General features: G+C 45.3%; 5 protein-coding genes and 1 long non-coding RNA gene across 11 annotated transcripts; 4 read left to right on the plus strand and 2 right to left on the minus strand.

Moving 5' to 3' along the window:
• Positions 1-246: 246 nt before the first annotated feature.
• Positions 247-1,923, minus strand: LOC133170482 (uncharacterized). The gene is made up of 2 exons (XR_009718587.1): positions 1,454-1,923; positions 247-385 (listed from the first exon to the last, which is right to left on the minus strand). It is a non-coding gene; the product is annotated as an uncharacterized LOC133170482 (long non-coding RNA).
• A 1,995-nt stretch (positions 1,924-3,918) lies between these two features.
• On the minus strand, positions 3,919-5,076 carry cenpx (centromere protein X). Its single transcript, XM_061303453.1, has 5 exons — positions 4,910-5,076; positions 4,423-4,474; positions 4,274-4,327; positions 4,111-4,199; positions 3,919-4,046 (listed from the first exon to the last, which is right to left on the minus strand). The coding sequence occupies exons 1-5, from the start codon at positions 4,943-4,945 to the stop codon at positions 4,032-4,034; spliced, it is 246 nt and encodes an 81-aa protein (XP_061159437.1). The 5' UTR covers positions 4,946-5,076; the 3' UTR covers positions 3,919-4,031.
• An 80-nt stretch (positions 5,077-5,156) lies between these two features.
• Positions 5,157-8,131, plus strand: syngr2a (synaptogyrin 2a). The gene is made up of 4 exons (XM_061303447.1): positions 5,157-5,292; positions 6,106-6,343; positions 6,698-6,831; positions 6,907-8,131. The coding sequence occupies exons 1-4, from the start codon at positions 5,194-5,196 to the stop codon at positions 7,105-7,107; spliced, it is 672 nt and encodes a 223-aa protein (XP_061159431.1). The 5' UTR covers positions 5,157-5,193; the 3' UTR covers positions 7,108-8,131.
• Positions 8,132-8,416: 285 nt separating this feature from the next.
• cant1a (calcium activated nucleotidase 1a) lies at positions 8,417-12,292 on the plus strand. Of its 2 annotated transcripts, none has more exons than XM_061303440.1 (4): positions 8,417-8,576; positions 9,826-10,491; positions 10,827-11,030; positions 11,148-12,292. In XM_061303440.1, exons 2-4 carry the CDS (start codon positions 9,849-9,851, stop codon positions 11,516-11,518), a joined length of 1,218 nt encoding a protein of 405 aa, XP_061159424.1. In that variant the 5' UTR covers positions 8,417-8,576; positions 9,826-9,848; the 3' UTR covers positions 11,519-12,292. The 2 variants fall into 2 exon arrangements, with proteins under 2 accessions (XP_061159424.1, XP_061159425.1); XM_061303441.1 differs by lacking the exon at positions 8,417-8,576 and adding an exon at positions 9,282-9,595.
• Positions 12,293-14,126: 1,834 nt separating this feature from the next.
• On the plus strand, positions 14,127-16,553 carry pycr1a (pyrroline-5-carboxylate reductase 1a). 2 transcript variants are annotated; one of them, XM_061303443.1, is made up of 8 exons: positions 14,129-14,274; positions 14,508-14,579; positions 14,657-14,727; positions 14,800-14,979; positions 15,120-15,341; positions 15,471-15,563; positions 15,764-15,927; positions 16,031-16,553. In XM_061303443.1, exons 2-8 carry the CDS (start codon positions 14,513-14,515, stop codon positions 16,197-16,199), a joined length of 966 nt encoding a protein of 321 aa, XP_061159427.1. In that variant the 5' UTR covers positions 14,129-14,274; positions 14,508-14,512; the 3' UTR covers positions 16,200-16,553. The 2 variants fall into 2 exon arrangements, with proteins under 2 accessions (XP_061159426.1, XP_061159427.1); XM_061303442.1 differs by having other exon boundaries at positions 14,127-14,274; positions 14,657-14,979.
• Positions 16,554-16,597: 44 nt separating this feature from the next.
• On the plus strand, positions 16,598-25,473 carry LOC133170480 (transcription factor MafG). Of its 4 annotated transcripts, XM_061303448.1 has the most exons (4): positions 16,601-16,796; positions 17,209-17,399; positions 24,108-24,180; positions 24,277-25,473. In XM_061303448.1, exons 3-4 carry the CDS (start codon positions 24,145-24,147, stop codon positions 24,715-24,717), a joined length of 477 nt encoding a protein of 158 aa, XP_061159432.1. In that variant the 5' UTR covers positions 16,601-16,796; positions 17,209-17,399; positions 24,108-24,144; the 3' UTR covers positions 24,718-25,473. The 4 variants fall into 4 exon arrangements, with proteins under 4 accessions (XP_061159433.1, XP_061159432.1, XP_061159434.1 ...); XM_061303449.1 differs by lacking the exon at positions 17,209-17,399 and having other exon boundaries at positions 16,598-16,796; XM_061303450.1 differs by lacking the exons at positions 16,601-16,796; positions 17,209-17,399 and adding an exon at positions 17,434-22,231.
• The last annotated feature ends 1,411 nt before the right edge of the window (positions 25,474-26,884 follow it).

Consider the following 26,884-nt stretch of genomic DNA (forward strand, 5'->3'; position numbering starts at 1 on the left):
GATTGTTTGTGGTTTCCTCGTTCGCCACATTTTGTCATCGGAACTATCAAATGAAAGCTTGCCGCGCGTTTTATTTGGGAAGGTTCAGCCAGATGTGGACAATACGCTTGATCTGGAACACTTGACATCCTGTTTCTGCGCACTCCTGACTTATGACGCCGTGGCTCAGGGAGGAGGTTCCTGTTCCAGTGGCCTGCTTAAACAGGACACACACAAAAAAATGTTTTAAAGAAGATTGTACTCAGACGTGTTTTAACAGTTTTACTGGTTGAAGTTTGCTGTAACAAATATTACTCCCATCGACCAATCAGAGGGCAGCAAACTGGTGATGTCATCGAGGGCCAGAGCTCTGTCTATTGCTATCTTGAATAAGTCAAGCAAATTCCTGAAACAAAAAATAGAATGAGGTTATGAATGAACGTCATGTTTGAGAAGACTGTTGAGAAGGCTGCCAGTATTAAAGCACTTGATCTCATCAAAACACCTTTGGGATGAGCTGCAGCCGCACCCTTCACATCTGTGGTTTTTTTCGATGGACAGAAACGAATTCCCAGACATCCCATGAGGCTAAAATCTTTAGATGAGAAGGCCAACGGAAAAAGAGGGAGAGGAGTCATAAAGGATAAAAGTCCGGTCCTGTGTGAGCTTTGGTGGAGTCACAGGTGAAGAGATTGACCCGTCGAGTCGGGTTGCGTCATCCATCGTCACAAAAGAATATCTATGAATGAATTTTTTTTGTTGCTAACCAAAACACTAGCCCCAAGTGAGGCAGTTTGTCACGAGTTCAAGTGTTTCTCCCGAATATTTTTTTGTTTTGCTTTCAAATCCACGTTCATAAAATGTACAACATGAATTTTATATTTTAAAATGTGTTTTGGGAGAAATTGTGTACTTTCCCACCCCTCAAAGAAACAGCATGCACTGACCCTGATGGTGTCACCTTACGTCCAGCGACACTTTGTCTTAGCCAGGGTGACACGTGGAGAAACAGGTGCACCTTCAAAGTGTGTACAAGAGCACAAAACTCGCCGCCATTGTCAATTCAGCAGTCGCTACCCGCCTGACATATTTCAACATGACTCAGCAAAATAGTCAAATTTAGAGTTCCACCAAAAGGGAAAAGCCAAAAAAAAAAAAAAAAAAGGTCTGCCTGCATGAATGATTAGCACAAGACGGCCGACAGGAAGCAGTTAAAAGACAAGGACCAAGACTGCATCCTGACCTCTGAACCCTCACATCCTGACCTCTCCCGCTTGAAAGCTGTCCTGTTGACACACCGGGGCTAATTTAGAGTTCCGGCGACGACCCCCTGCCACCGCTGTGAGGACAGACAGTCAACACGTTGCCAAGAACAAACTCCACACGACTTTGTTTGCCTTTGCGACTCTCAACACTTGACACTCTAATTTGTGACAGCGCCCAATAATCTCAATTTGTACTGAAAAGTAATCACCTTTGTTTCCTTTGATTCTTGCTTAGATTAGGCCCGTTGTTGCCTGTGAGGGCTTCACACGTTCCTGATCCAGGTGGACTTCACACCGTGCCACCTGCAGCCGGCTAATGGTCATTCCTGGCTCTTTTCCAAACCTCGTTAAAGGTGCTCTCTTTCGTCGTGACTCTCGGGTTCACGCCTCGGGTTCCTCGTTTTTATTTAGACTGCCACTTGTGACCGGTGGCCTAAAAATAGTGCACCGCTGACCCCTCTGGCCCAAAGTTTGAAGCCTTTTGACGTCACCTCCACTCCTTTGATATTTTTAGCGCTTTATTTTGGGGAGTTTGTCCGGTTACGTAAGGAGATTACTGTGTTATTGTGCCACCACTCCGAGGAAGGGTGGGCGAATAGCGGCGACGGCTCCAAAAATAAACCGGCCCCGAGGCCTAATTGTGCATCCCTGTCCTCTATTCCAGCGGCATGTCGAGGGGCCCTGACCCGATCATCCGCCTCGCCGGTTCCGGAAGAATCCTTTTCCGCCCCCCCACGGCGAGCACAGCGCCGCACCATCTCCCGCCTCCGACTAACAGCCAAGCGCCACAAGCAGTTAGCATTGATGGAACTGCCAGGTATGTTCTGTTCAGCAAGCTCAAGACCCCTCCGAGGGGGCCCCGGAGGCCTCCGGGTGGCGTCCCTGGTGTACATGTGAAGGCGCCCGGATGCGCATTCTCTCCAAGCACGCGAGCTCTCAGGCAGGCGACTGTTGTGGAATGCGCCCCGTGGTGGTGGTATGGGGGGGGGGGGGGGGGTTCTCAGTCATCTGCCCGGCGCTAATGCATCGCAGCACCCCGCAGCACGCACACACACAAGCAGTTGAAGTGATGGAAGTGTGGGGCCAAAGCGCCGAGTAGCAATTGGTGTCAAGGAAATATTGTCTCTTGACTATGAGACATAGATGCGAGCCATTTAGCTACTTTTAAAGGAACTATTTTGAAATCAGTTTCAGGAATATTCAAGCCAGGTGCCACAAAATGATGCTAAAGTTTACAATCTGCTCTCCCCTCATTTTAATATTCTTCCTTAGCACCTGGAAAGCACTAGAGGGCGCAAAGGTACTACTTTTTTACTACACAAGGCATTGGCGCCATCTTGTGGTATGTTAGGGCCGCAATTGCGTTGAAAGAGTGAATACACACACTACGCCTGCATACTGTTGGTTTAGTTGGTGTAGAAAAAAACAATATACTTGATTTCAATACCCCAACTGTCTTCATGTAATCAACAAAGTCAGCACGATGATCTTGTGGTTAAGACAGTGGCCCCCCGAGCACCGTATACTTAAAACCAGACTATTTTTTCACTTGGGTAGGAATATTCATTAGGCACCTCAGACAACTATTTGTATACACACACACAGCATTAAAACGGACATTTTCCATACCATAATGAATGCCTTTTATCGCATGTCAATCACAGAGCTGTGAGTCAAGGATGACATCCCGATGGTGTTGTATCTATGCAAAAGCAGTGCGGTCCGCCAGAAGAGAATCGTCATCTCTCGTCAAATCTTCCTCTCTCCAAGAAAACGTCAAATCTGGCCCGCGCTGTGGACACTCCCTTGCATTTAATATCGCCATCAAGAAAAGTTCGAAGTCGTGACTGGGCGCCCCACCCCGCTCCCCCTCTCACTGACTCAAACTGCTTTCGCAGCGGGTTAGCCCGCGCCGTAAGCGACACACTTCGCGAGTCTCGCCGGCTCACTGAGAGCGTCAGCCGTTATTAACCCGACAAATTAGTGACGGAAAAATTGGCGGTGTGTGCAGGGAGATTGTGAATGTATGCGTGTGGAATTCCACCTTTTGCCCCCCCTTTCCCTCCGACTCTCTTCCAGATGGACTCCCAAGCTCGTGAGTCACACGAATAAATAGCGTGAGGTGTTTCGCTGACTCACAATGAAGGAAAAAAATCATTAGGAGAATTTCCACTTGGATGAAAGAAGGAACAGCGTCAATCTTTTTTGTTTAGTGTTTATTTACCTTCGCAATGACACCCCGCACATCTTTGGAGCGTGTTCCACCGTGTTTTGTTATGTTCCCCTTTAAACAGAAAGTCAATGCGTGTGGTCCTCTCTGGTCACGTTTGGCCAAAGCGCACTCGCTCGTTCAACTTTCCCCCAGCGCCAGAGCTCCCCTTTGGCCTTCCCTCCACCTCTAACTAAACATCGCAGGACAGCAAAAGGGAACTTCAAAGTGGCCGGAGGGGGTACTTCTTTTTCTTTTTTCTGGTTCCTGGCACTTGTCATCATCTAAGAGACTGGCTGCTCCCCTTATTACTCTAATTGCTTCCAACTGCTGTGGGAGGCTTTGATGCGGGGCGCCCGCCGAGCATGCTGGGAGCACCTGTTGTTGCGCGGGGGAGCACAGGTGGTGGGGCGCTGTGCCTTGTTTTTTTTTTCATCATGCACATTGCTCAAAATAAAAAGAAGCTAGGAAGGAGCTATTTAATTGCACTTTTGGAAGGGGGGGGCAAAATGACAGAATTATGTGTGGTTGGGGGAGGTGTATCAGTCATGAAACACTCTGGCACCATCTTGTGGCAGCTAGAAATCCAGCAGCTGAAAAGGAAAAAAACAAGGGAAAGTGTATGGCAGTTAGTGCAAAATGCTTGAGGCTACACACCAGCTGAGGCAGGATCTTCTCAAAGTGCTCGATGTCCACTCGGTCGCAGTCATCACATTCGGCTTGTTTCTGAGAACGCACGGCTGCCTCTGACAATCCCAAAAACATGAATATGTCATCATCTATTCTTAAGTCGTATTATTTGTGTAATGGCAACCTTTACCTTCGACAAATATTTTCAGCATCTCCGCCATAAGCAGTGTGGCCTCTTGGCTTACTGCAATATAAGTTTAAAGAAAAAAACTGAAAAGATGAGCTAAGGAATTAAAAGCACTTTTAAAAAAAAACAGCCAGCACTAATATTTTACTTACATCTAGTTTTGTCTTCCTTGAAGAAGCTGGACAGAAGTTTGGCCACCGTCTCCTGTGGGTGAAGCAGGGAAAATTGGGGGAAAGTAATATTATGTAAAAATGGCGTTTATCTCACTCACTGTACAGTAATGTTTTACAAACCTATCTACAGTATCCATAGCCCCCTCTTGTGGACGAATACGTCATTAACTACCAGACGCCATACGAAAATAAGAAGTTACCACTCTATCGGTGTACTGCATCAACGGTTAGCTCATAATGCAAGCAAATCGTTTCATATATTAATAATATTTACATCCTGTTCATTCGGCGTTGGCACATATACACTCACGTCACGTTTAGACATCTCTTTTAACGTTAAAATGATAAGCGGTGCAGTAAAACCGACTGCCACTCCATGAAACGCTGTGACATCAGTTTATAGTATTGCCACTTATTAACAAGTTTAAAAAAATCATGCTGAGCAAAATAATACGACAACTGTTACCTTCTTAAACGTAACTTCATTGTCTCTTTCCGCCATGTTGTTGACGTCTGAGAGGAACTTGGCGCTCAGCGATTTGATTGGACAGGGGTATATACGTCATCAATAAGGGCTCCGTATGAAGCTATTGTTGTCGTGTTTCCGAGGGTCTTTGAACGTCTCAAAGAAAGGGCCGGGTTTACTAAAGTTTTCAGGAAGCAGTTTAACGTCCTAAACCGAAAGTTTTTCCGGCTTACTTTTCCAACTTTTTTGTCGTTTTTGTTAGCAATTTAAAAAATACAAAAGATATGCAAAGCAACGTTTATGGAGCCCCGCTGGCCGGTGGCACGTTCGACTTCGAGGGTTTTATGAAAAAGCCTCAAACGATTCTGCGATTTCTGAGTTGGGTGAGTGAAGGAACGGAAACGTTCGTTAGTTAGCTTGGTTAGCTGACGACAGCTGCTACAGCCGATCGCAAACTTTTTGACTAATTGCAATAAGTTAGACACGTTGATGACTCGGTTTGTTGTAGGTCAAAATTAAAACACCAACTATTAGTCAGAGGAAGAGGTTCGCTAAATCTGTAGTTAGCATATCTTGTGCTGTGTCACGTCATTGCGTCAGTGACTTGTTGTTTGTTTTTGACAGCATGTAGCATCTGAAATGCTTTTCAATGCTCGCTCACAATCCCGGAAGTGGGGCTCAAAATGTTAGTATAGGTGTTTTCGTTCCTATTAACAATATTATACTTTGTTACATTAAGTGGTGGTGGCGTGGTTCGACTCAACATTTTTCTTTTTCTTTGATTATTATTATTATTATTATTATTATTATTATTATTATTATTATTATTATTATTATTATTATTATTATTGAGTATTCCGACGTTATTTCGTATCCCCCCCCCCCAAATGTTACCAAATGTTACTAGCATAACAATATAACTTTGTTCGGATAATGTTTAGAAATTATTCTTAGAACATTCAAACTTTTTTAAACTACGCCTAAAACTAGTTGTATAATTAAATAAAATGTAAATTCTATTTTCTATCTGCATGGAAGGTGTTAATTATTGACTTGTACCATTCTGACTTAAATTGTTGTAATATGGTAACTCAATTGTCATGACATTTCAACTTTTCTTAATATATTCGTAACATTGTCTTTTGATTTAGATTCAAGACTTTACTCTTTATATCACAATTCACTTTTTCCGCTAGGCCTTTGCCATAGTGGTGTTCGCTACCATCACGGCGGAGGGTTATGTCAACTCCTCCGTGGAGCCGGAGCCCAAGTGCATATTCAACCAGAGGGAGAGCGCATGCAGCTACGGTGTGGGCATTGGCGTGCTGGCCTTTTTAGCGTGCATGGCCTTCCTTGTCCTGGACGCCTACTTCCCGCAGATCAGTAACGCCAAGGAGAGGAAGTACATCATCATCAGTGATTTGGTCTTCTCAGGTGAGAGGATGTCTTATATATGTTCAGTTACTGAAGAACTGACTGAATGTGAAAATAGTTGCGTCAACACATTGAGTGAAATCAAACAACTTGAAAAATCTTTAGTTTATCACCGCTTTGTTCTGTTGCAAAACGGTAGTAATTAACAATAACCGCCCCCACTACTGAGTTCCTCAGCCAAATTTCCACAGCGAATAAAATGTGCCAGCAGAAACACTTATCATGTCAAAGCCAAATGGTAGAATTGCAATGTTAATGCAAAATAGTGTTAATTTAAAGTGAATTTGTTTTATGAAGCACAATATTGTAAGGGAAGAAAGAAAATCTATTTTCAAATCTATTGTGATGTTGCAGCGGCTTGGACGTTCCTGTGGTTCATCTGCTTCTGCGTCCTGGCCAACCAGTGGTCGTGGACCACCAGCATTGCCGTGCCGGCTGATGCCGCTCGCGCCGTTGTGGCCTTCTCTTTCTTCTCCTTTCTCTCCTGGGTGAGCCTCGTGTTGGTCGGCTGACGTTATGATACAAGCCCGACCGTAAGAAGCAACTCTACTTTGTCTCTGTAGGCTCTGCTGTCCTACTTCGCCTACGAGAGGTATCGCCAAGGCTTGAGCGACTTAAACCAGCAGTACACGGACCCCGCCGTTGACCCATCGTACCCCCCAGCTCCTTATGCCACCAGCGGTGGCGGACCCTCGGGCTACCAGCAGTCCCCGTTCTCCCAGAACCAGGAGTCTCCTGGAGAGTACCAACCACCGACTTACTGAAAGTGTTAGAGGGCGTTTATCTTTGCCAAATTCCCACGTAAGACACGTCCCTGCCCTCCTCTTTTCTCTCAGTCGGACATGCACATGTTCATTATTGTGTCAAATGATTCTGTTTTTTAATGACTTGCTTCTCTGGGAGGGAAAAGGAGAGCCTCGCTGCTTTCTTGTCTTTGTACCAAAACCACTTGAAGCCCAAATGTATCGCAGCATCACAGGAGAAGTTAGGAAAATATCACAAAAATGTCTCCTTAGAAGAAAAAAAACTACTGTCATGGTTTCTTTTAATTTAATAATCACTTAAGAATGGCTTTTGTGCACTGTGTATTATTCAATCTATCAATATTTTAATATTATTTCAATGTAAAAGCTTCGAGAGTATTTTTTGGGGGGGGGGGCTTTAAAGCAGAGTTTCCAAACCTTGGTTACATTTTCCCCGAAGTCTTATTTTTTTTTAAGGTATTAGTGCCAGGAGGAGAGTAATATGCAGAAATGAGTCTGCCTGCAATGAACCTTCATGTCTTTCTACTTCCCCCTTCACTATAACTTTCTTTTTAAAGAAAAGCGCTTTCTCATGTGTGCATTGTCACTTACACTTAAAATTGTATTCACTTTAAACACATTCAGGCTTCCAATCTTGAGGTGACATAATGCAGCAGAGTGACTTCCCAACAATTGTTTCGGCCTGTCACTATATGTTGCTAGCGTAGAATTATGAATTATTATTTATTTGAAAGAGACAATCATTTTCACCCACTAGAGTGAAATAGGATCATTATTCCCCACACATTGATTTGTTACTTGTGTTCATGTACTTTTATTTTTTTTCTACACGTAGGTCACAATTAAATGGCAGCAGTTCATCTTGCCAGGCACAGGACAATCACATGAGTAGCACATTATCACATGACCATCTTTTTTGCTTCTTTACGACAGGTTTTGCACTGGAGAAAATGCAAACTCAAGTGCCTCACGCAGTATTCTCTTTGCCAAATAATGAAATAAAACAAAAAAAGTTTGTTCCTAACCTTTTGGACTCTCATTTATAACCTTATCTAACGGGATTCAGTGTAGACGTCTGCTCCTTGGGCAAATATTGAACTGGTGGTGGAGATCTGCAAGGTGAAATCTTGTGGAAAATATAAACTGTAAAATATATTTGTTTTTAAATTTGAAAAATTAATAAATAAAAACTGGAAACACGTTTTTTTACGTTTGAAAATGGACATTTGTGACTTTGGGGGTGTGTTGTTTCTGAAAACATCTATTTCCGAGTGCACCTGAAGGCAGCGTATTCGTCCCATGTCAAGGCAACGCTAGATGACGTCATCAGCCTTAACCAGGAAGTTGTGAAAATCTGAGGTGGTGTATCAGTCGGAGGTGTAGAGAAAACTAAAATAAACAAACGTCGAAAATGATGACCCCAGAGCTCCGAGTGTAGGTGGACGGCGACCTGACGGTGCGAGTGAGAGGTGAGTGCCAAACGACATCTTTATTAGCCTCCTTGGCTCTCGGTGTGTCGGTTTGGGGGGGGGGAATTAGCATTGTAGCTAACTACCCGGATGCTCCCTTTTGATGTGAGCGGCTGTTAAATGTTTGACGACTACCTGAACTCGCTTTGTATTATGCTAAAATAAAGAAAAAGGTCGAACCCATTAAAAAAAAAAAAAGTAAATCCACTGGCCAAGTACCTTCATCACAAACAACATATATTTAATATAATAGGTGTTAATCTGAGACGAGGCAAAAGTTTTATTCCCTAAAGTGATCTTGACAATTTACTCATGTATCTCATGATGTTGACTGTTCTGGCTGCCCATTCACAAGCAGGTTAATAATATAGGTTTTCATGATGCGTAAGTAGTGTGCAAAGTTTGCCCTCACTCCCCCCTCGCACCTTTGGACCGGGACATGATCCTTTAAGTGTAGTTAAAGTTCAACAGCATGGCACTAGCAGGAGAAGCCAATGCAGGCTGAACGACGGTCCGCTCGGAGGAGACGGACAGGTAAGCCCCTTTGTAGCAGCACAGAGGCGCTTTTCACGGGGGTCCTTATGGACCGCCGTTAGGCCGAGGGGCCCCCCTTGCCGTCAAAGGCTCTTTGACTGCCACGGGTAGAGGTTGCAACACTCAGTGTCGAAAGAAGTCGATACAGAGGAAGTATGTCTCAAATTAAGGTGGGACTTGCTTTTGCTTTGCCAAAGTTCTCATAATAATTCAAATGAAGTAAGTCACTTGCCAGTTGAGCTTGTTCTTCCTGTTTAACTTGTCTTAAGTGCTGATGTAAGCGTGGCACCATAATGCAAGGGTGTGTCCTTTTTTTCTTAAAACAAAGTATCCAGAGTGTGAGTAGATGCTTTATTAGCCAGGTCAGTAACTGAAGATTGGTTCAACCCACCTGTCAGCCCTGGGGGAGGTCGGTTTGGATTACGATGACTATTGCGCCATGAAAATGTTGTTTCTCGTCTGAGCCCCTTGGGCGGCCTCCGTAGGTAAACGCTGTCAGTGTTGACCCTGAGCTGACTGTCAAAGCAAGTAGAATTTGGTTGAACGTTCAGCTTCAAACAATAGTTTTGTTTAATATTCACTCGCCTAACTAGTTGCAAAAGTTCTGACAAGAATGTTGATCCTGCGCCAATATTCGCCTGAATCAATGGGCACATTAAAACAAGTTTAGTTACAATATAGCAGGCTGACACTTACTTGACCTTGTTGTTTTCAGGTCGCTCCCGGCCTCCGGCCTCTATGACTGCAACCGCAGCCTACGCCAGAGTGGAGCAGAATGAGCCCATGAACGGCTTGCGCATCTCTGTGGGGGGTCTGCCCATGCTGGCCACCATGGCCAACGGCAACGACCCTCGCTTCCGCCTCAAATGGCGGCCCATCGTGGCGGCGGCCGTCTCGCTGGTCGCCGTGCTGCTGCTCTTCATGCACTTGAACGCTGGCCTGCAACCCCGCGTCTACGCCGACGGCCGCAGGGCAGAGCTCCTGGACCCGCCACGGGGGGCCAGTGGCTACAACGACACCTACCCGCTGAGCCCGGCCGAGCGCACGCCGCATGGCACGCGCTACCGCATCGCCGTCATCGCCGACCTGGACACGAACTCTCGTGAGGAGAATGCACTGACGTGGTTCAGCTACATGCGGCGTGGGCACCTGCTGGTGTCGCAGAGCGGCGACAGCGTGTCGGTGGACTGGGATGCAGAAAAAACGCTGCTGCAGAGCCACCTGGCCGAGAAGGGGCGGGGCATGGAGTTGTCGGAGCTGGTGGCGTTCAACGGGAAGCTGTACAGCGTGGATGACAGGACGGGCGTGGTCTACCACATCGACGGCGCCAAGGCCGTGCCCTGGGTTATCTTGACGGATGGCGATGGCAGCGTGGCCAAAGGTTGTATTTTAGCAGCTGTGAATTGAACGTCAGTGCGAGTGGTTGTCTGTCGCTATCGGGCGCCATTATTTCCGATTTTTCCACGAGGCGATAGTCAACCTACCACGCCTCCCCCTGTGTTGGCTTTTATTGTCATTCATTTCTAATAAGGCCCATATTTGATATTTCTTCTGACATCTGGCACCATATTATGCCAATGACTGATTAATCAAAAGCTTATTAAAAAAATGAAAAAAATCTTCATAAAATAACACATCAGCAAGATTGAAATTCTGGATTTATTGATTACACTTACACTTTTTTTGCAGAATGTTAACGTCCATTCTCTCCGGTAGGTTTCAAAGCCGAGTGGCTGGCGGTGAAGGACGAGCACCTGTACGTGGGAGGCCTGGGCAAGGAATGGACCACCACTTCGGGCGAGTTCGTCAACGACAATCCAGAGTGGGTCAAGGTCGTCGGCTTCCGCGGGGACGTCGAGCACAAAAACTGGGTCCCCGTGTACAAGTCACTCAAGGCGGCCGCGGGAATCCAACCTCCAGGTCAGAAATTGCAAAAGGAAGGGGAAAGAATTGTCATTTTATTATCATTATAATATGATATACATTTTTAAAAACAATAATTGGGAAATAATATTCATGATCAACACTTCTCCGCAGGTTACCTCATTCACGAGTCGGCAGCGTGGAGCGACACGCTACAGCGCTGGTTCTTCCTGCCGCGCCGCGCAAGCACCGAGCGCTACGAGGAGACTGCGGACGAGCGGCGTGGCACCAACCTGGTGCTGAGCTGCTCGCCGGACTTCACCGACGTGACGGTGAGCCGGGTGGGCCCGCTGGACATCACGCACGGCTTCTCCTCGTTCAAGTTTGTGCCCAACACGGACGACCAGATCATCCTGGCGCTCAAGTCGGAGGAAGACGCAGGCAAGATCGCCACGTATATCGTGGCGTTCACCCTGGACGGACGCATTCTCCTCCCTGAGACTAAGATCGGGGACGTCAAGTACGAAGGCCTGGAGTTCATCTAAAACTGTTCCGCGTTTGTTCGAGATTCAGTTGTCAGTACAAAAATGAAGTCCGGCCTGTTTTCAACTCTGGAAAAAATGAAGAGACCGCTGCCAAATCATCCTTTTCTGGACATTTTCGTCTCATTTCATAACTCACAAATATGAAGATTATTGCGTTGACCATTTATTTGTAGGAAAAATGTGAATTTCAAATTTCTGCTGACTGGCATTTTTGACTGGCTGTATAGCACCACCTTTCTAAAGTAATGACTGAAGTTTTTTTTTCCATTCATTGTTCGCAGAACACAAAAACTCAAACAAATTCTAAATTTCTGTAAATTTATTTATTAATCATTTTCGTGGAATTTCAGAGGTTGTTTAAGGTAACTTCAGCCCTTATTTTAGGAAGGTGGTGATCATTTTAATCACTACAAAAATATCACATTTAAAAAAAAAAAAAAAACAGTCAGCCACTCATTCATTTTATGATTGCTGTTTGAAAATGGAAAGAAGGAACACAGTTCCGTGCCGTGTATCCTGTCACTCAACACGGAAGCGACAGTCACTCTCCCCATCGCTGCTGTCGTCATGCCCGACGCAGCCTTTCACCATAAAGCAGCAGCAGCTTGGCATCTCGTAGCAATGACGGAAGATCTCCGCTCTGTCTTCCGTTGAGAATGAATGTACTGCACAAAAAGACCATTTATTTGACTGTTTAGTTCTCCTCCAGCACATACTATCCAGTCTTTGCTCCGACATTAAAAGTCATCACTCTGGACATGCCATTGCAATGCATTCACAAGCTCTTTTGTCCTCCTCGAGTGTCCAATAACACTTTGCTGAAGTTAGCTCAGTGAACATGTGTACATGAAAAATGTCCGCCAAAAGTGCAGTATTGTCACCAGATGTAAAAATACAGTTTTTTCTGTTTGTATTTTGTCAAATTAGGAGAGCCTCTTGTGCCAGGCTTCTCTTGATGCAAGTATTGAGCAGATTGATGCCACATGCCGCCGAGTCAGCTGCCGTGTAAATTGAATCAAAATCCTCGTTGGGGTCCTTGAACAGCTGAAAAAACCAAATGCATCTGACTTGTGTTCAATTTGCACGCATGAAGTCTTACCTCAATATCTCGGATGTTATACTTTTTATAGTGGTGGTAGTACCACCACTCATAAAAACTTCTCAGACTTAAAAAACAACAACTTCTCACTAAGCACGGTCGCTTTGATGGCTGAAAGACAGAATAGTTTTTGTGGATATACTTTAAAAACAAAAAGGGGCATCTAGAAATCTGTTTTGAAACAGACCATCAGGACCTTGTAGATACTCCCACCCAACATTGAGCATTATATGTATTAATCTCATACATCTCATACAGGGGTCACCAAACTACGGCCCGCGGGCCGGATACGGCCCGCGGGACCGTTTAATCTGGCCCGCCAACCCTGAACAAATTGTATTATTAAATTTTTTTTTTTGGTCATTTTGCCTGCAATGACTGCGTTTCCCCAGTAGATGGGGAAGCGCTCGCCTGCGCATTTACTACCGGAAGCCGTGTCAGAAAGCTCGGTGCACACTCACAAGTGCGTGTACGGACATGGCGCACTCGCGCTCTATTTGTATCAGTCCCGAATTTAGAGCGTGGGCTGTGACGACAGCATTCTTGTAATTTGCGCGCTGAGCTTTCAGATGCAGTTTTGCGCTAAAGCCACCCACAAACCTTCCCCTGGAATCCTTCCGTTAAAATGTCGCCCAAGTAAAGCAGTGCCGAGCGTTTAAAAGAGTTGCCAATTTGGCTCGACGTACGCGACGTGACGTTCAGCCACATGAACGTCAACATCTACCCGTCACAGATCGAGGTAAACGGACCAACACCTCGGATCTCGCCTAAGAATTGCCACAACAAATTTTACTCCAGACTATGACGCACTATCAAACTTTAACAAAAAAGACAGCAGTGTCTACAAGCCTACTGGAACCTACAAAAGGATTATAAGGAAGGAACACAAGAACTTTAAGAGACTGCTCATATGTGTCAGAGAGGTTCTGCTCTGACAACTGAGCTGAACTTTTATCTGTTAAGATTGTGCATGGCACAACAGAAAGTTAATGTTCCATGTTTTTTTTTCTATGAAGAACCCAGAGAGAGTTATTTAGTTATTTATTTCCTGTTTTTTCTGTGAAGAACTCAGAGAGGGTTTAGTTATTATTTATTTCATTAATAGTGTTATTATTTGTTTCCTGACTTTTTTTCTGTAAAGAACCTGGAAAGGGTTATTAAATAACCGTTATTTGGTTATGTGTGGCTTTCTGGAAAACAATAATTTTTTTAAGCTCCCCTACGATCGGCACACTTTTTCTGTTACAAACTGCCACCGGCCCGCCATCAGAGAAGGGAAAGGTTATGTGGCCCTCACAGGAAAAAGTTTGGGGACCCCTGCCTTACACATTCGCCAAGGAGGCCAGTTCCCGCAATGCGGTTGTTCCACATTCCACCAGCAGATGTTAGCATTTCGCCATATGCTTGACATCTGCTGCTCGTATTTCTCCCCGCGGCACAAACTGATGCAACTGGTTCTGCCTTGAAAAGAATCCGCCCTCTATTTGTCATTTCCGACAGTGCCATTGGTTGATTACGTCACACGTGGAGAAGCCTTGCGCGGTCATTGGTTCCAGCATCCGTCTGTCAAATAATACGCCCCCCAGGTATAATTGACAAGGCGGGCGAGAGCAACGTTGAAACAAGTTCTTTCTCGGAGTTATTCTGCTTTATATCTGTAAGTTTCTCTCTTTATTATAATGTACTTCGGTGCAGATAGCGTCAATGTTTTAAAAGCTAAGTTTCACTTTGGTCGAAACTTTATTATTGTCTTGTTTACAATGATGTCGCAACTTCCCTCATAGTGTTTCTGTCGCTGTCATGGGTGACCAGCCTCTAATTTTCACCAATGCTGTACTATTGTTGGTCGAAATATTCTAAGATCAAGTATCCTTGGTGTTCATTTGGCAGGTAAGATGAGTGTGGGCTTTATAGGAGCAGGCCAGGTGGCTCACGCACTGGTGCGAGGCTTCACAGCAGCAGGTATGTTTGACTTCCAACATTCATTCCCTCCTTCATGTACTTGATCAATTTGTGATCTGATCAATGGACATCTTCAGGGGTCATCGCCGCCCACAGAATCACAGCCAGCTCTCCGGAAACAGATCTCCCTACTGTCCAAGGACTCCGGGTGGGTTCGACTTTTAAAAATACAAGCCTTCTTCTTAATGTGGTTAGCAAGTCAGTGACAATATACGTGCAGAAACTAGGGGTGTATTTCACGACAAGCAACAAAGAGACGGTGACCAAGAGCGACGTCCTCTTCCTGGCAGTGAAGCCCCACATCATTCCATTTGTGTTGGACGAGATTGGACCAAGCATCGAACCTCGCCACCTTATTGTTTCCTGCGCTGCTGGTGTCACCATCAGCTCCATCGAGAAGGCGAGACAATCATCCATTTCCTGTAGCGCTTTTCCTTATTGAGGTGGCAGATGAGCCGATGCCTTTCACAGCTGACAGGTGTACCCCCTGGATTTGTTGTCAGCCACTCGCAGTTTTGTAACCAGTGTATGCTTTTGCAGAAGCTGCTGCAGTATCATGCCGCTCCGAAGGTAATGCGTTGCATGACCAACACGCCAGTGGTTGTGCGTGAAGGAGCTACTGTGTACGCCACGGGTACCCATGCAGAGGTGGAGGATGGAAAGCTGCTAGAGCAGCTCATGGCCAGCGTGGGGTACTGCACAGAGGTGGAGGAGGACCTCATTGATGCGGTTACAGGCCTGAGTGGAAGCGGACCTGCTTACGTGAGTCGCTTACTTAATAATTTTTACATTGCTTGTATGTGAATGGGTAGATCGATGCATTTGTAAGATGTGTGTGAATGGACTAGACCTCAAATAGTTGACCTGGATATACCCATGGCGGTCTTGCAGGCTTTCACTGCCGTGGAGGCCCTTGCTGACGGCGGCGTGAAGATGGGCCTGCCCAGGAGACTCGCTGTACGTCTCGGCGCTCACGCCCTGCTGGTATGAACCTTGGACCTTCCGTGTTATCATGCATTGATAAAAATGCCATGAAGACATGTACCATATAAGCCGTTTCGAAGCACCTCTAAGTCATTTGTATAAAGAGCAATCCTCTTATACTAGCCTATGAATGGCCACTGTCTTCATTCTTCAAAATAAATGCCTCTCCCTTAATCTAACTCTTTTTGTGTCTTTGGCAGGGCGCCGCTCGGATGTTACTGGACTCAGAACAGCACCCCGGGCAGCTCAAGGACAACGTGTGCTCACCGGGGGGCGCCACCATCCACGCCCTCCACGTCATGGAAAGCGGCGGCTTCCGCAGCCTCCTCATCAACGCCGTTGAGGCCTCCTGTATTCGAACCAGGTAACCGCAGCAAAATGGCTACGTTACCAATGCCATGCGGGTTATCTGGTATTTGTGCAAGATTTTACTTGCCTGCACTTGTGGGGTTTTTTTCCCTCAAAAGGGAACTACAGTTCTTGGCAGACCAAGAGAGAATTTCACCAGCTGCCATTAAGAAGACAACCCTCGACAAAGTGATGCAGCAGCCAGGAGTGACCGTGGAGGCCGTGGGCGTGCGATCGCGTGGGATAAGCATCTTCAACCACAACAATCCAAGAACAAAGAAAAGTTGATTAGGCTCCAAGAGAATTAACACAAGTTGGCATTCCTTTCCCTTTGTTTTATTTTAACATTTCAGAAAAGTACAGACTTTACACAATGTAAGACAGTGCTTTGCAATGAACTTGGAGTTGAGAATCTAGTATTTTTGCAATACATTTATGGACTACTGAGTTTGGGCGAGGGGGATTGTACACCTTTATAAGCTAACTGGGGTAACATTTCTTTTTCCAATTAATGGGTTAGTTAATTTTAACAAAATGCATTCTAAATATTAAAATTAAAAGTGACACAGATGGGGGGGGGTTACACAAACAGTATGATTCGGACCATCTGTCAATTTTAAATCAATAAAATGTCAACTTTGAGTACAAGCTGGGTATTATTATTAATACAGGATTTTTTCTTCGCGCAGCACATGAATGAAGTCACGTGACTAAACACGATGACGTACTGCCGGGTACAAACAAGAGAAAGGAAACAAGGAGCGTGCGTTTTAATTTCCCTTTAAAATCGCAAACGACAGAAAAGAACCTCTCAAATGTGTGGTTTCCCCGTTTCGAGAAGAAATTCCTGCTTACATTTCTAAGGAAACGTCCCTCGCCAGTCAGGTAGGTCTACCGTTGTTTGTGCTGAGTGCGCGTGTGTTGTTGTTTTTTGACAGCCTACTAGCCTCGCGGATTAGCCACCAATCGCAGCGACGTCAAGGTATTGATATTTTACAGCAGTATGTGACTTTCAAAGTAAGAGCACTGGCTTGTCTCGACGCGAAGCCTATAAGCACACGTTTCCCCCTCGTGTGGTTTGTTTAATTTTGAAAGCGGAAGTGACTTTTATTTTGCCTTGTTAAAGCGACTAGACGAGAGCTAATCTTTTGTACAAAAATGTCAGAATTTTTTCTCCGCTTTAGGCACGTTGGCACCGAGAGAGGCGTGACAGTTGGACGCGTTGCTTAGCTTCCTAATGTTTACCGGGGGCTTGACGGGGGTCTCTATCCCTTGTGTCCCGCTTGTTTATTTGTAGGCGGGGGAGTTGTTTGACACTTTGACGCGCGGAGGGGGTCGTGGAATGTCCAAAGTGTTCGGCTAGCGTCAACTCTTGCGAACCTGCTGCTGCTGCTGCTTCTGCCGCTGCTGCTGCTGCTTCCGCTGCTTCATCACCTCGCCGTCAAAGGGGGAGCAACCCGAAGCTGAACATTGACAAAGCCAAGCCAGGTTCGTCGTTTTATGCTTCTCCACCTAGGCTGTTATATCTCAACCTAAATCACCTCTTATTGTATTTTGGTTAAAATGAAATCCCTTTTTTTTTTTTTTTGTGACGTGTGCTGCAGCAGACCGCGAAATGCAAGACTGCGAAGCAAAAAGCAGAGGTCTTTTGTTTTGTGTGTAGCATCGTGATTGTTATTTCAATATGCTGAATCATCATAAAGAACCATTTGGAGATCAGATCAGTCTTTCGGCCGAGGTGGGTCGAGATGAGCATCAAGTGATGAGCATCCTCTATGAGGACGTCTTTGTTTGTTTTTCAAGCCTTCCGACCTAAAGTGCCAAGTAGGTGTCAAGCTGTCACATCCATTTCCAAATTGCATGTTAAGCAATTTGCAGTGTGGGTCACAAGTAGGTATGCACTTCATGGTCTTTTATTTGATTACATTTCCAGGGTTAAGCACATTTTCCTCCTTGACCTCTTTACTCCCTTTGGTTTTGCTTTTCATTCGTTTCAGCCTTACTTCTTCCATCTGTTTTTTGCTAAGACCCGTGTTACTTTTTCCCATTACCTTCCATCCTTCCTTTCTGAATTCCTTCCTTCTTGCCTTACTTCTGCCCTGCTTTTTATTCATGCATCTATTCAGCCTTACTACCTTAGTTGAAAGGCTCCTTCCTTCCTTCCTTCCTTCCTTCCTTCCTTCCTTCCTTCCTTCCTTCCTTCCTTCCTTCCTTCCTTCCTTCCTTCCTTCCTTCCTTCCTTCCTTCCTTCCTTCCTTCCTTCCTTCCTTCCTTCCTTCCTTCCTTCAGCTCTTTTTTTCTTTAACGGTAAAAAGCTTTCTTTTTTTTTCTTACAACTGAAATCTTGGAACTTTAAAACTTTTTTGAGTAAAATGATTTTTCTTCACTGAAAAATATTTGTTTCACCCCGCAGTGTTCCTTTGGATTTAGAATTATTTAGCTGTATTCTAATCCAGGCGAAAGCTCGCTCCAGTGACAGCACTTGACGCAATTTAACAGTCCATTTCTCTTATTTCGATGGGGCAGATGCTCTTGTTTCCCCCTCATGAGTGACGGGATGACATTTTCAGCCCATTAGCCTGCATGGAGGCCAGGTAATGAATTACCGCTACCGTTTCTCTCTTAAAGTCACCTTGGAAACTGTTGCACATTTATGGGCAGATTGAAGTTTCGCTCCCTGTTCTTGCTCGCCTAGCCGACTTATTTCATCATCGCTTGTGTGCGTGTGTGTGTGTGCGTGTGTGTGTGTGCGTTGCATTTAAATGCGTTTTGGAAGGCAGGTGCTGGGCTTTGCAATAAAGCTCTAAGTTGCCGCCTTCCAGGTAACGAGAATGGATGGGGGCCCGAGGAGGAGCCTGGTGGAGCTAGGCAGAGGTGTTTTGTTGGTGAGGATGGATTGGATAATGGAGTAAATAGTTTTTGGTTTCATCAATGAATTTAAATTTGTATTTTTTTTTTCATAGTTTGAAGCAGGTCTTTGCTGTTGAGCGTTTAATAATGTGTTTAATATGAAGCAATTATGCTATTAGGCTAATAGTAGTACGCAGTCACTTACAAAATCATGTTTTTAAGTACTAATAGATATTTACCTTATTTTTTATTATTGGATTCTTGTGAAAATATCAAAGTCGCCCAGCCTCTTTGTCTAGTTGCTGAGGGATGATCGGATGGAGAGGTTGACGAAACCCCGAGCAAGACTCAGCACCATCGTGCATCTTATATGGCCGACACACAGCTGTGCCTCGGGAGCGGTTACGCCTATTCAGGACAATTAATAGCCTCCGGGAAGGAACACAAACGTGAGATTTGTCCACAAAAGTGCTGCTTAAGCTGCAGAGGGAAAAAGGGAGCGAGTGAAAGCAAGATCAATAAATTGTTGGATATTTTTTTTCCCCATCCCTCGCACGGGGGTGGTGATGAAACCTCTTGCAAGGGTGAATTGCTAAGTGTTGCGATATGCCTCGCCGCTGATTCTTTCAACTCGGGTGTCTTGGATGACTTTGCGCTTGGAACTTGACTGAGGCTCGGCGTGTTCATGAGCGTCGGGACAGATGCAGGAAGTGGAAATGAAAGAACGTGTGAAGATGTAAAGCACTGTAGTGCCGAAAGTGATACATGAGCTATCTGCACCACTGAAACATCAAATGTTTTAAAAGTGACACTTAAACGTTTCCAAATTATTTCTCAGAAACAACAACTTTATTATTTCAATCACCAAGTGCCTCAAAACTATATTGTCTCTTGATTTTAAAATATTCCAAGAAATGATCAGTCGAGATACATGAAAGAGAATCGCCGCGTGACAAAAATAAGTGGCAGCGTTTTTTTTTTTTTATATTTATAGTTTACTTTTGCATTTTAATGAATGCGGGAAGACGCTGGTGGTGTGGTTGACTGAAAAAAACAAGACGAGTCCTCTGGGGGGGTGGATCGGCTCCTGTGGGAGACCCTAAGACCGCTTTGACATTATATCTACTTGTCAGTGAACCACAATGTCGCAAATCTTTGTGCAAGACATTTTTTTGCATATCAAAAGTTTTCTCTATTACGTCCCATTTAGAAAACAGACTGCGGTCCATCAAAATAGCAGCTTTATGATTTAGTGACACCACAATGAATGTAGTAATTTGCGACAGAGGCGATCATTAGTCGCGGCCCTCTTTGGCAAAGGAAATGTCGGCCGCAGATGCCAGTGGCCCAGTATCAGTGCTGATAAATGAGTCTAATCACAAGCGTTTCCCCCTGTGTGACATTAAGCAGCAGGTGGCAATAACACCCCGACTCCAGTCTTCATTTCCGAGGATAAATGGCACAGATCAAGAGTCGCCGAGCAGCAGATTGCTTATTGCTTGTTGAGTCAAGTCGATGGAGCCGGAATAAAGTCGTTTCGGTCGGAATCGGCGGTTCATCGTGATCTTTGAAAAGACAAGTGTCCATTTTCGTGACTCGAAAGAACACGACCATGTTAGCTGCTAGCACTAGTCGGGGACAAACTTTGTCTAGTTAGCATTGTTACTGTTTTTGTTGTGGTCTGTTTCTGGCATGAAGGGATTTTTATGATGGCAACATTTCAGATTCTGGATCGAACCATTTGTCCTTATCGATTAACTTCCATCCTGTAATATTTGGGTGATACAGAATTGTCTGCAGTGTTTCCCCGAGTCTTCCATTTGCCTGTGAAAGTTGAATGATTTCCCCTCTGCCTCTTTCTGTCACCCTTATTTCACGCTCTGAATAGTTAGTAGTTAATAGCTTCCCTCCCTTTTTGGAAAGCAAAACCCACCTTTCTCTCATTTTGCTCTCTCTTCTCTTTCTCGCTCTCTCTGTCATCTGCAACTTTATCCCAGTCCTTCCATTCCCAGTGCTATCTCATTTTTAATTTGCTGCTAAACGCCCCGCGACATGCCCAATAATTGACTGCACTCAGCGGAAGCGAGGAACGATAACGATCTGAATAGCCGGATTTGTTGTTGCAGATGAATGGAGGGAATACGAGTTGTGTGGTCTCATTATATTGCAAAAGGCTAAAATTGAATAGACTTCAACCTTATTCCAAACCGTTAAGCAAAGCCTCAAACCTTGATTCCAATTCTACCCCTCGTTTACAAAATGAGTGACAGTTTAGGTGCTGCTGTTTTGGTTTGCGACAAAGTTCAAATGGGGCCCTGCAGCTCTCCTCTGCATCCCATTTTTAAAATGTTTTTTAACATATGGAACTGTTTGTCTTCTAGCTGTTGTCTAAACACGATTTTGAATAGCATGCCTCGCCTGGCCGCTGTTTGCTTTTTATTCACTTCATTAGCCGACCAAGCGAGCGCTCGGGACTCGCGCTGTTCAGGAATGGATGGTGACAAGCCCAATTCCTTAACGTCCCGGCCCCGCTCGCCTCTTCGCGGAATGATGATGATATCCCAGCCCCACCTTGCGCCTCGACCTCGTTCGCGCTTAGCATTCAAAAGACATGCTGCGTCGTAATCTTGGCTGTGAGATGTAGATCCCGCCTTTTTTTTTCCCTGGTCTTTTGGCCCCAATAATCTTGTTAAGACTGCTGTCAAAGTGGCGATGGCTTTCCCCCCTGCTGCCTCCCTGAGCGGCCAAGCGTGACAACCCACCCCCACCCTCACCCCACAAAAGATCCCGGCGCCATTTTGAGACAGCTGTTGATGAAAGACCCCCTCGCTCGCTTGTATCCTTGAAGAATCACCTCCAGAGCATCTTTTTTCCCTCCCTCCCCAATAAATATTCATCGGACGGCGCGAGGCTTGACAACAAAGGGCCCCTCGGCTAATGGCGGTCATCTTTGAAGAGATCCCGTCCGTTCCAGGCACGGGATCATTAAAGCATCACGCTTGCTCAAGGCCGGACCAGAGTGCCTCCTTTCCCCCCCCTTGAGCTTCAAGCTTCCTCCATGAGCTGTCCATATTCTTTTTTCATCCTGTCACTTCATAATTGGCACTTTTGACAATTTGCTGTGTGTGTGTGTGTGAGATCCTTGCTGAGATCAGTGCTTTTTCCTTCCTCGGCCCGTTCCTCCCAAGCTCCTCCAAAATGTGTCGAGCGTGCGCTTTCCCGTCCGCCATGCTCGCGCCTTCTCCGCCTTCTTCTCCACCGCCGCATCCCCTCCTTTCTTTTTTTTTTTTACCTGGGTGGCCACATTCAGCGTTTTTTGTCTCCTGTGGGTGTAATACGTCTCTGCTCTAGCAGCAATCAGCGCTGATTTGTCAGCATTCTTCCAGGCGATTCATAAAAATTCAGCAAGCGCCTACAAAAAAAAAAGGGCCATCCACGTCGCTTTCTGCTTGACCCCTGGGCTCGAAGAGGTGGGCTCCATGTCCTCAATTCTGAAAAGTTGCATGCTTTAGTAGTTGCTTTAAATGCGCAAACGTGAACTATGTATGTGACGTTGGCGACTCAAACAAAACGCCATTTCTTTTGATTTTGGAGACGTTCAAACGATTTGCTCTTCTGGCAGCGAAAGGGAGCAGCTGGGCACGGGCTGTTCTCGTCACGGTTCTGGAGGCTCGCAGCCCGGCCGCTATCCTTCCACACACGGACGGGCTCTTTGGCATTCCAAGCCTTGCCCGCCCGCCCGCAGTGTTGTCCCGTGCAGCTGCTCGAACACAAAACACCTCCCTGATGCCACGTTCCGAGAACAGATTTGTTCCCCGTTGTTTCCAGTCCACATTAGCCGACTACTTTTTTTTTTTATCTATTTGTCCATTGTCTGTGCCTCATCAGGCAGACCATTATATGCCATTAGGTTTTGCGTGTGCGGTTCAGATGCTTACTGGAAATGAGTCCCCGCAAAGGCCATGGAGCAATAGGTGCAGCCGTATCTCCCTCCAGACTGCCGAAGGCTTTTTATACGGGAAACATTGCACTTTTATGAGAAGGAGCCAGAGGACCTTTTGTTTTTTCCTCTCCAAGTAGACGGCATCAGGAATGCAAGTCACAGCGCGACCTCCTGTTATGTCCCCAGCCTGTGTGACGGTGTCGTATTCAGGTCATTTTTAACAAGCGTCTGTCTCGTGCGCTCTGTTTGGCTCTGCCGCGCGGCCCACCTGTAGCAGCCTTTCTTTTGTTGCCATGGAAATAGGCGGGCAGTCTTGATGGCTCGTGTGTGTGCGTGCGTGTCCTTCACTTGCCGAGGTTCGTGCCTGCACAAATGACTGATCCACAAGCACGCGTCCACTGTTGTTGGGACTCCTTTTGTTTTATTTTTTTGATTCTTAAGAAAAAAACAAGACCCCTGTTAGCCCTCCTCCTTGAAATGCATTTGTCTGCTTAGTTGCCAACATGCCAGCGGGCATAAATCAGCTTACGGAGGCAATGTACTAGCTGGGCTCACAGCAGTAGGCGCCCGGGTCGCTGACGCAGCATTTAGCGAGGCTGTAGTGTAAAGCAGTGGTCCCCAACCTTTTTTTGCGCCACGGACCGGTTACATGTCAGAAATATTTTTGCGGACCGGCATTTATATAAATAAATAATACATTTATATAAATAAATAAATAAATAAATAAATAAATAAATAATACATTTATAATAAATATATAAATACGATGAAATAAAATGATACAATTGACATAAAAACAAGTACAAATGACAAAAATCAAACTCACCATTACGTTGAATTAGTGGGAGCACTGAGTTTGTTTCTCAGAAACGAGCCGGTCCCATCTAGACTTAATCGGAGACAATGACACCCGAAGTGATTAAGGTTTGTCTTTTATTGCAGGATGTTTGGTCTCCATGTGTTGAAGCAGTTTTGAATGCTTTATTGACTGGTCAGTTAGCCTGTCGCCACATATTAGCTTTGCGGGCTCGACTGGGGAAACATGTCACGTGACCGGGACGAGTGTCTTGACCTGAATTAATTGATCGTCGATAAAAAAATAAATAAATTCTGTGCGGCTTGGCGGCCCGGTACCAAGTGACCCACGGACCGGTACCGGTCCGCGGCCCGGTGGTTCGGGACCACTGGTGTAAAGCACCAAGGGCCGCGTGGCGGCTCAGCGAAAGCAAAAGTGGAGGACACAAAACCTCCTTTCTGTCCTCAATTTTTTATCCCAAGTGCCGCTTTCCACTTTGACAATCACTGATGATATCACGCTAGCACGTTAGCATTTTCTTGCCTTTTCATCCTTCATACATCATCACATTTTTTTTTTAACGTTCCTGGTGCCATTTTCTCCACAGACTAGCCAGCAGCGCAGCTGGACGCGGCTCGCGGGGCATGACGACTCCAAACAAGGGAAGCAAAGCCTTGAAGGTACCAGACAACCGTTTAGCAACTAGCATAACAATCTCCACCCGCCAGACTTCCTTGAGGTGCTTTTGATCATGACAAATTCCCATCGTGCCCCAGGTGAAGCGTGAGCCGGGCGAAAATGGCACCAGCCTGACGGACGACGAGCTGGTGAGCATGTCGGTACGCGAGTTGAACCAGCACCTGCGCGGGCTGACCAAGGAGGAGATCCTGCAGCTGAAGCAGCGGCGGCGCACGCTCAAGAACCGAGGCTACGCCGCCAGCTGCCGGGTGAAGCGCGTGACGCAGAAGGAAGAGCTGGAGAAGCAGAAGGCTCAGCTGCAACAGGAAGTGGACAAGCTGGCCACGGAGAACGCCAGCATGAAGGTGGAGCTGGATGCGCTGCGCTCCAAGTACGAGGCACTGCAGAACTTTGCCAGGACTGTGGCGCGCAACCCCGTCACCTCGGCCCGCGGGCCCATGGCCTCGGTCATCGGGCCGCTCATCCCAGGTAAAGTGGCCGCCACCAGCGTCATCACCATTGTCAAATCCAAAACGTAAGCTCGGTCGTAGTAGCGCAAAGACCAAAACTAGTCAGTGCATCCTAACAAAGCGTTCCGATGGCAATATTGTTTTCCGACAACTGGTGCAGCTATTGTGGACGTTTGGGAAAACCCCATCGCTTTATTCCTCTTTTAGCACTTCTTAGCCAGTACAATCCTAAAATAATCGAAACATTCTCAACTCTACATTGAGAAACGAAGCTTTTGCAATTGTTACTATGCACTGACTGACTTCAGAATATCAAAAGAGACGTGCATTTTTTTTTTTTGTTCATCACAAACAGTTCCCTGGTGTCTTAAGAACATGTCCGTGACATGTTTTAGTGGAAATACCCCAAGGATCAAGAATCATAGCACACTCTACAATTTCTGTTGGGAGGGGGCAGATTTAGGGAGTAGATGAGCAATTTTCCAGAACATGTCCCCTCTCAAGAATCACAAGCATTGATGAATGCACTTCAAATCTTAGCATCGTTTTGTGCAACAGCGTTCAACAGAACTAATCATTGCCGATATGACCGGTAGATGCAATAATACACGCGTGCACTGAAAACACAACGAGAAGAAGAAAAAAAAAAAAAAAAAGGATGGGATGCAAACCTTGAATGTTCTAACTGTTTAATCTACTCCTCGAGAAAATATGATGGAGTTTAGGTTGTTTTTGTTTACAGAGCCGTCAGATTAAAAAAAAAAAAAATCAACGAACAAGCTTTACTGTTTAAATGGATAAGATGTGGAGTTCTTTTGTCTCAATGTGACTTACAAGCCGGGGTGGGGGAATGGAAAAGCTCAAAAGCCTCAAAAACATTGAGGGGGAAATTGTGTAGCTTCAGTTTGACCTTTGACCTGGAAACACTGCAAGGAAAACCAAACCAGTGTAAGAAGACCCCTTTACGCAATTATGCTATTAATACTGGCTTTTGGAGGCACCCCCCCACCCCGTCTTATTGTTTTTTTGTTTTTATTACGAGGTAGAATACCTTCCGTTATTTATAGAAATACAAGGTGGAAAAAATGTGTAGGGAAAAAAAAAATCTGTGACTGTTTCCCCCTCTATTTTTTTTTTGCAATTGTACCAAAAGTGGCTTACTATTGAAGTCTGATAGCTTTTTTTCTAGTAGGCGAGTAGCTACTGTGAGGTAGCGCGTGATGTGATGTGTTCTTTAAGTGACAAGTTTTTGGCAGTGTCGTTCACTGTATAGATGTCAATGCCGTGCTATTTTGGAAGCCAGTCTGTAGAGCTAAACTTAGGTGGTGTAAACAAGGTCAGCTTGTCGTCGTGGCACTTGTGGTATCCTCCTCTCGCTTCTTCCTCCTCCTCTTCCTCCTTTGTGATGTTTAGTTCCCAAGCCAAATCATCATCAAATCAAAATTGGCAAATTTTCTGAGACTAATTGTTGGGTCTTTTTTCCCCCCATCTCTTGAATTAGAATGATGATGGCTTTTCACTGGACAGTATATATTAAGGGCACCCGTTTTTTTTATTTTTATATTGGCTTTTACTCCCTGAGGAGAGTTTCTATTATTTCAGACTCAGGTTGCAAAGGGACAGCCAATTTCTGTATCCTGAAACTCATCTTCCCGTAATTATGCAACGCTACTCCAGACTGTAATGGGCCCAATTTTTTTTTTTTTTTTTTTTTATTTATTTACTTATTTATTTATTTATTTATTTATTCAGCCACTCAAATGAAAGGGTGCATGTAGTATTTTTCCATTCAAGTGTTTTGTTTTTTTGTTTTTTTTGGTGGGGGCTGAGGGTTTCTGTGTACTATGCTTGTTTTGCTCAGGACGAAACAGTTCGACAATAAACCACAACACGAGACGTGAAGAGAAGCAACGAGGCAGCTTTTGTTCCTTATTTTATTTTGTGTTTACCGTTCATAAGAAGCTAATCGTAAAGGGCTCTGATCCACAGCGCGGCCACAAAGAGTTACAATCAGTTCCCCGGACTCCTTTGCACGCCTCGTCTCATGCCTGGCGAGCCGTGTATTGGTTGGCGCACCTCCAGTAGGGAAACCGACGATGGAAATTAGGGATGCACGATAATATCGGTGGCCGATTATTATCTGTGACGTCATAGCGATAATTAAAAAAACACGGATAATAATAATAATGAAGTTTTAGCTCTATAGTCTATTGGTGCCTGGCTCCTCAAGCCTTCC

Source organism: Syngnathus typhle, linkage group LG17 (genome assembly GCF_033458585.1).
Source record: "Syngnathus typhle isolate RoL2023-S1 ecotype Sweden linkage group LG17, RoL_Styp_1.0, whole genome shotgun sequence".
In the NCBI taxonomy this organism is placed as follows: domain Eukaryota; kingdom Metazoa; phylum Chordata; class Actinopteri; order Syngnathiformes; family Syngnathidae; genus Syngnathus; species Syngnathus typhle.

Excerpts from the sequence above, each read along its gene's own strand:
- cenpx (XM_061303453.1), bottom strand. The coding sequence starts at position 4,945 with ATGGCGGAAAGAGACAATGAAGTTACGTTTAAGAAG. Across the intron at positions 4,475-4,909 it reads ATGAAGTTACGTTTAAGAAG|GAGACGGTGGCCAAACTTCT; the intron begins GTAACAGTTGTC and ends CTTCACCCACAG. Across the intron at positions 4,200-4,273 it reads GCTGAAAATATTTGTCGAAG|AGGCAGCCGTGCGTTCTCAG; the intron begins GTAAAGGTTGCC and ends TGGGATTGTCAG.
- LOC133170480 (XM_061303449.1), top strand. The coding sequence starts at position 24,145 with ATGACGACTCCAAACAAGGGAAGCAAAGCCTTGAAG. Across the intron at positions 24,181-24,276 it reads AGGGAAGCAAAGCCTTGAAG|GTGAAGCGTGAGCCGGGCGA; the intron begins GTACCAGACAAC and ends ATCGTGCCCCAG.
- pycr1a (XM_061303442.1), top strand. The coding sequence starts at position 14,513 with ATGAGTGTGGGCTTTATAGGAGCAGGCCAGGTGGCTCACGCACTGGTG. Across the intron at positions 14,580-14,656 it reads GCGAGGCTTCACAGCAGCAG|GGGTCATCGCCGCCCACAGA; the intron begins GTATGTTTGACT and ends GGACATCTTCAG. Across the intron at positions 15,928-16,030 it reads GCCTCCTGTATTCGAACCAG|GGAACTACAGTTCTTGGCAG; the intron begins GTAACCGCAGCA and ends TTCCCTCAAAAG.
- syngr2a (XM_061303447.1), top strand. The coding sequence starts at position 5,194 with ATGCAAAGCAACGTTTATGGAGCCCCGCTGGCCGGTGGCACGTTCGAC. Across the intron at positions 6,344-6,697 it reads CAGTGATTTGGTCTTCTCAG|CGGCTTGGACGTTCCTGTGG; the intron begins GTGAGAGGATGT and ends GTGATGTTGCAG. Across the intron at positions 6,832-6,906 it reads TCTTCTCCTTTCTCTCCTGG|GCTCTGCTGTCCTACTTCGC; the intron begins GTGAGCCTCGTG and ends TTGTCTCTGTAG.
- cant1a (XM_061303440.1), top strand. The coding sequence starts at position 9,849 with ATGACTGCAACCGCAGCCTACGCCAGAGTGGAGCAGAATGAGCCCATG. Across the intron at positions 10,492-10,826 it reads CGATGGCAGCGTGGCCAAAG|GTTTCAAAGCCGAGTGGCTG; the intron begins GTTGTATTTTAG and ends TCTCTCCGGTAG. Across the intron at positions 11,031-11,147 it reads CGCGGGAATCCAACCTCCAG|GTTACCTCATTCACGAGTCG; the intron begins GTCAGAAATTGC and ends ACTTCTCCGCAG.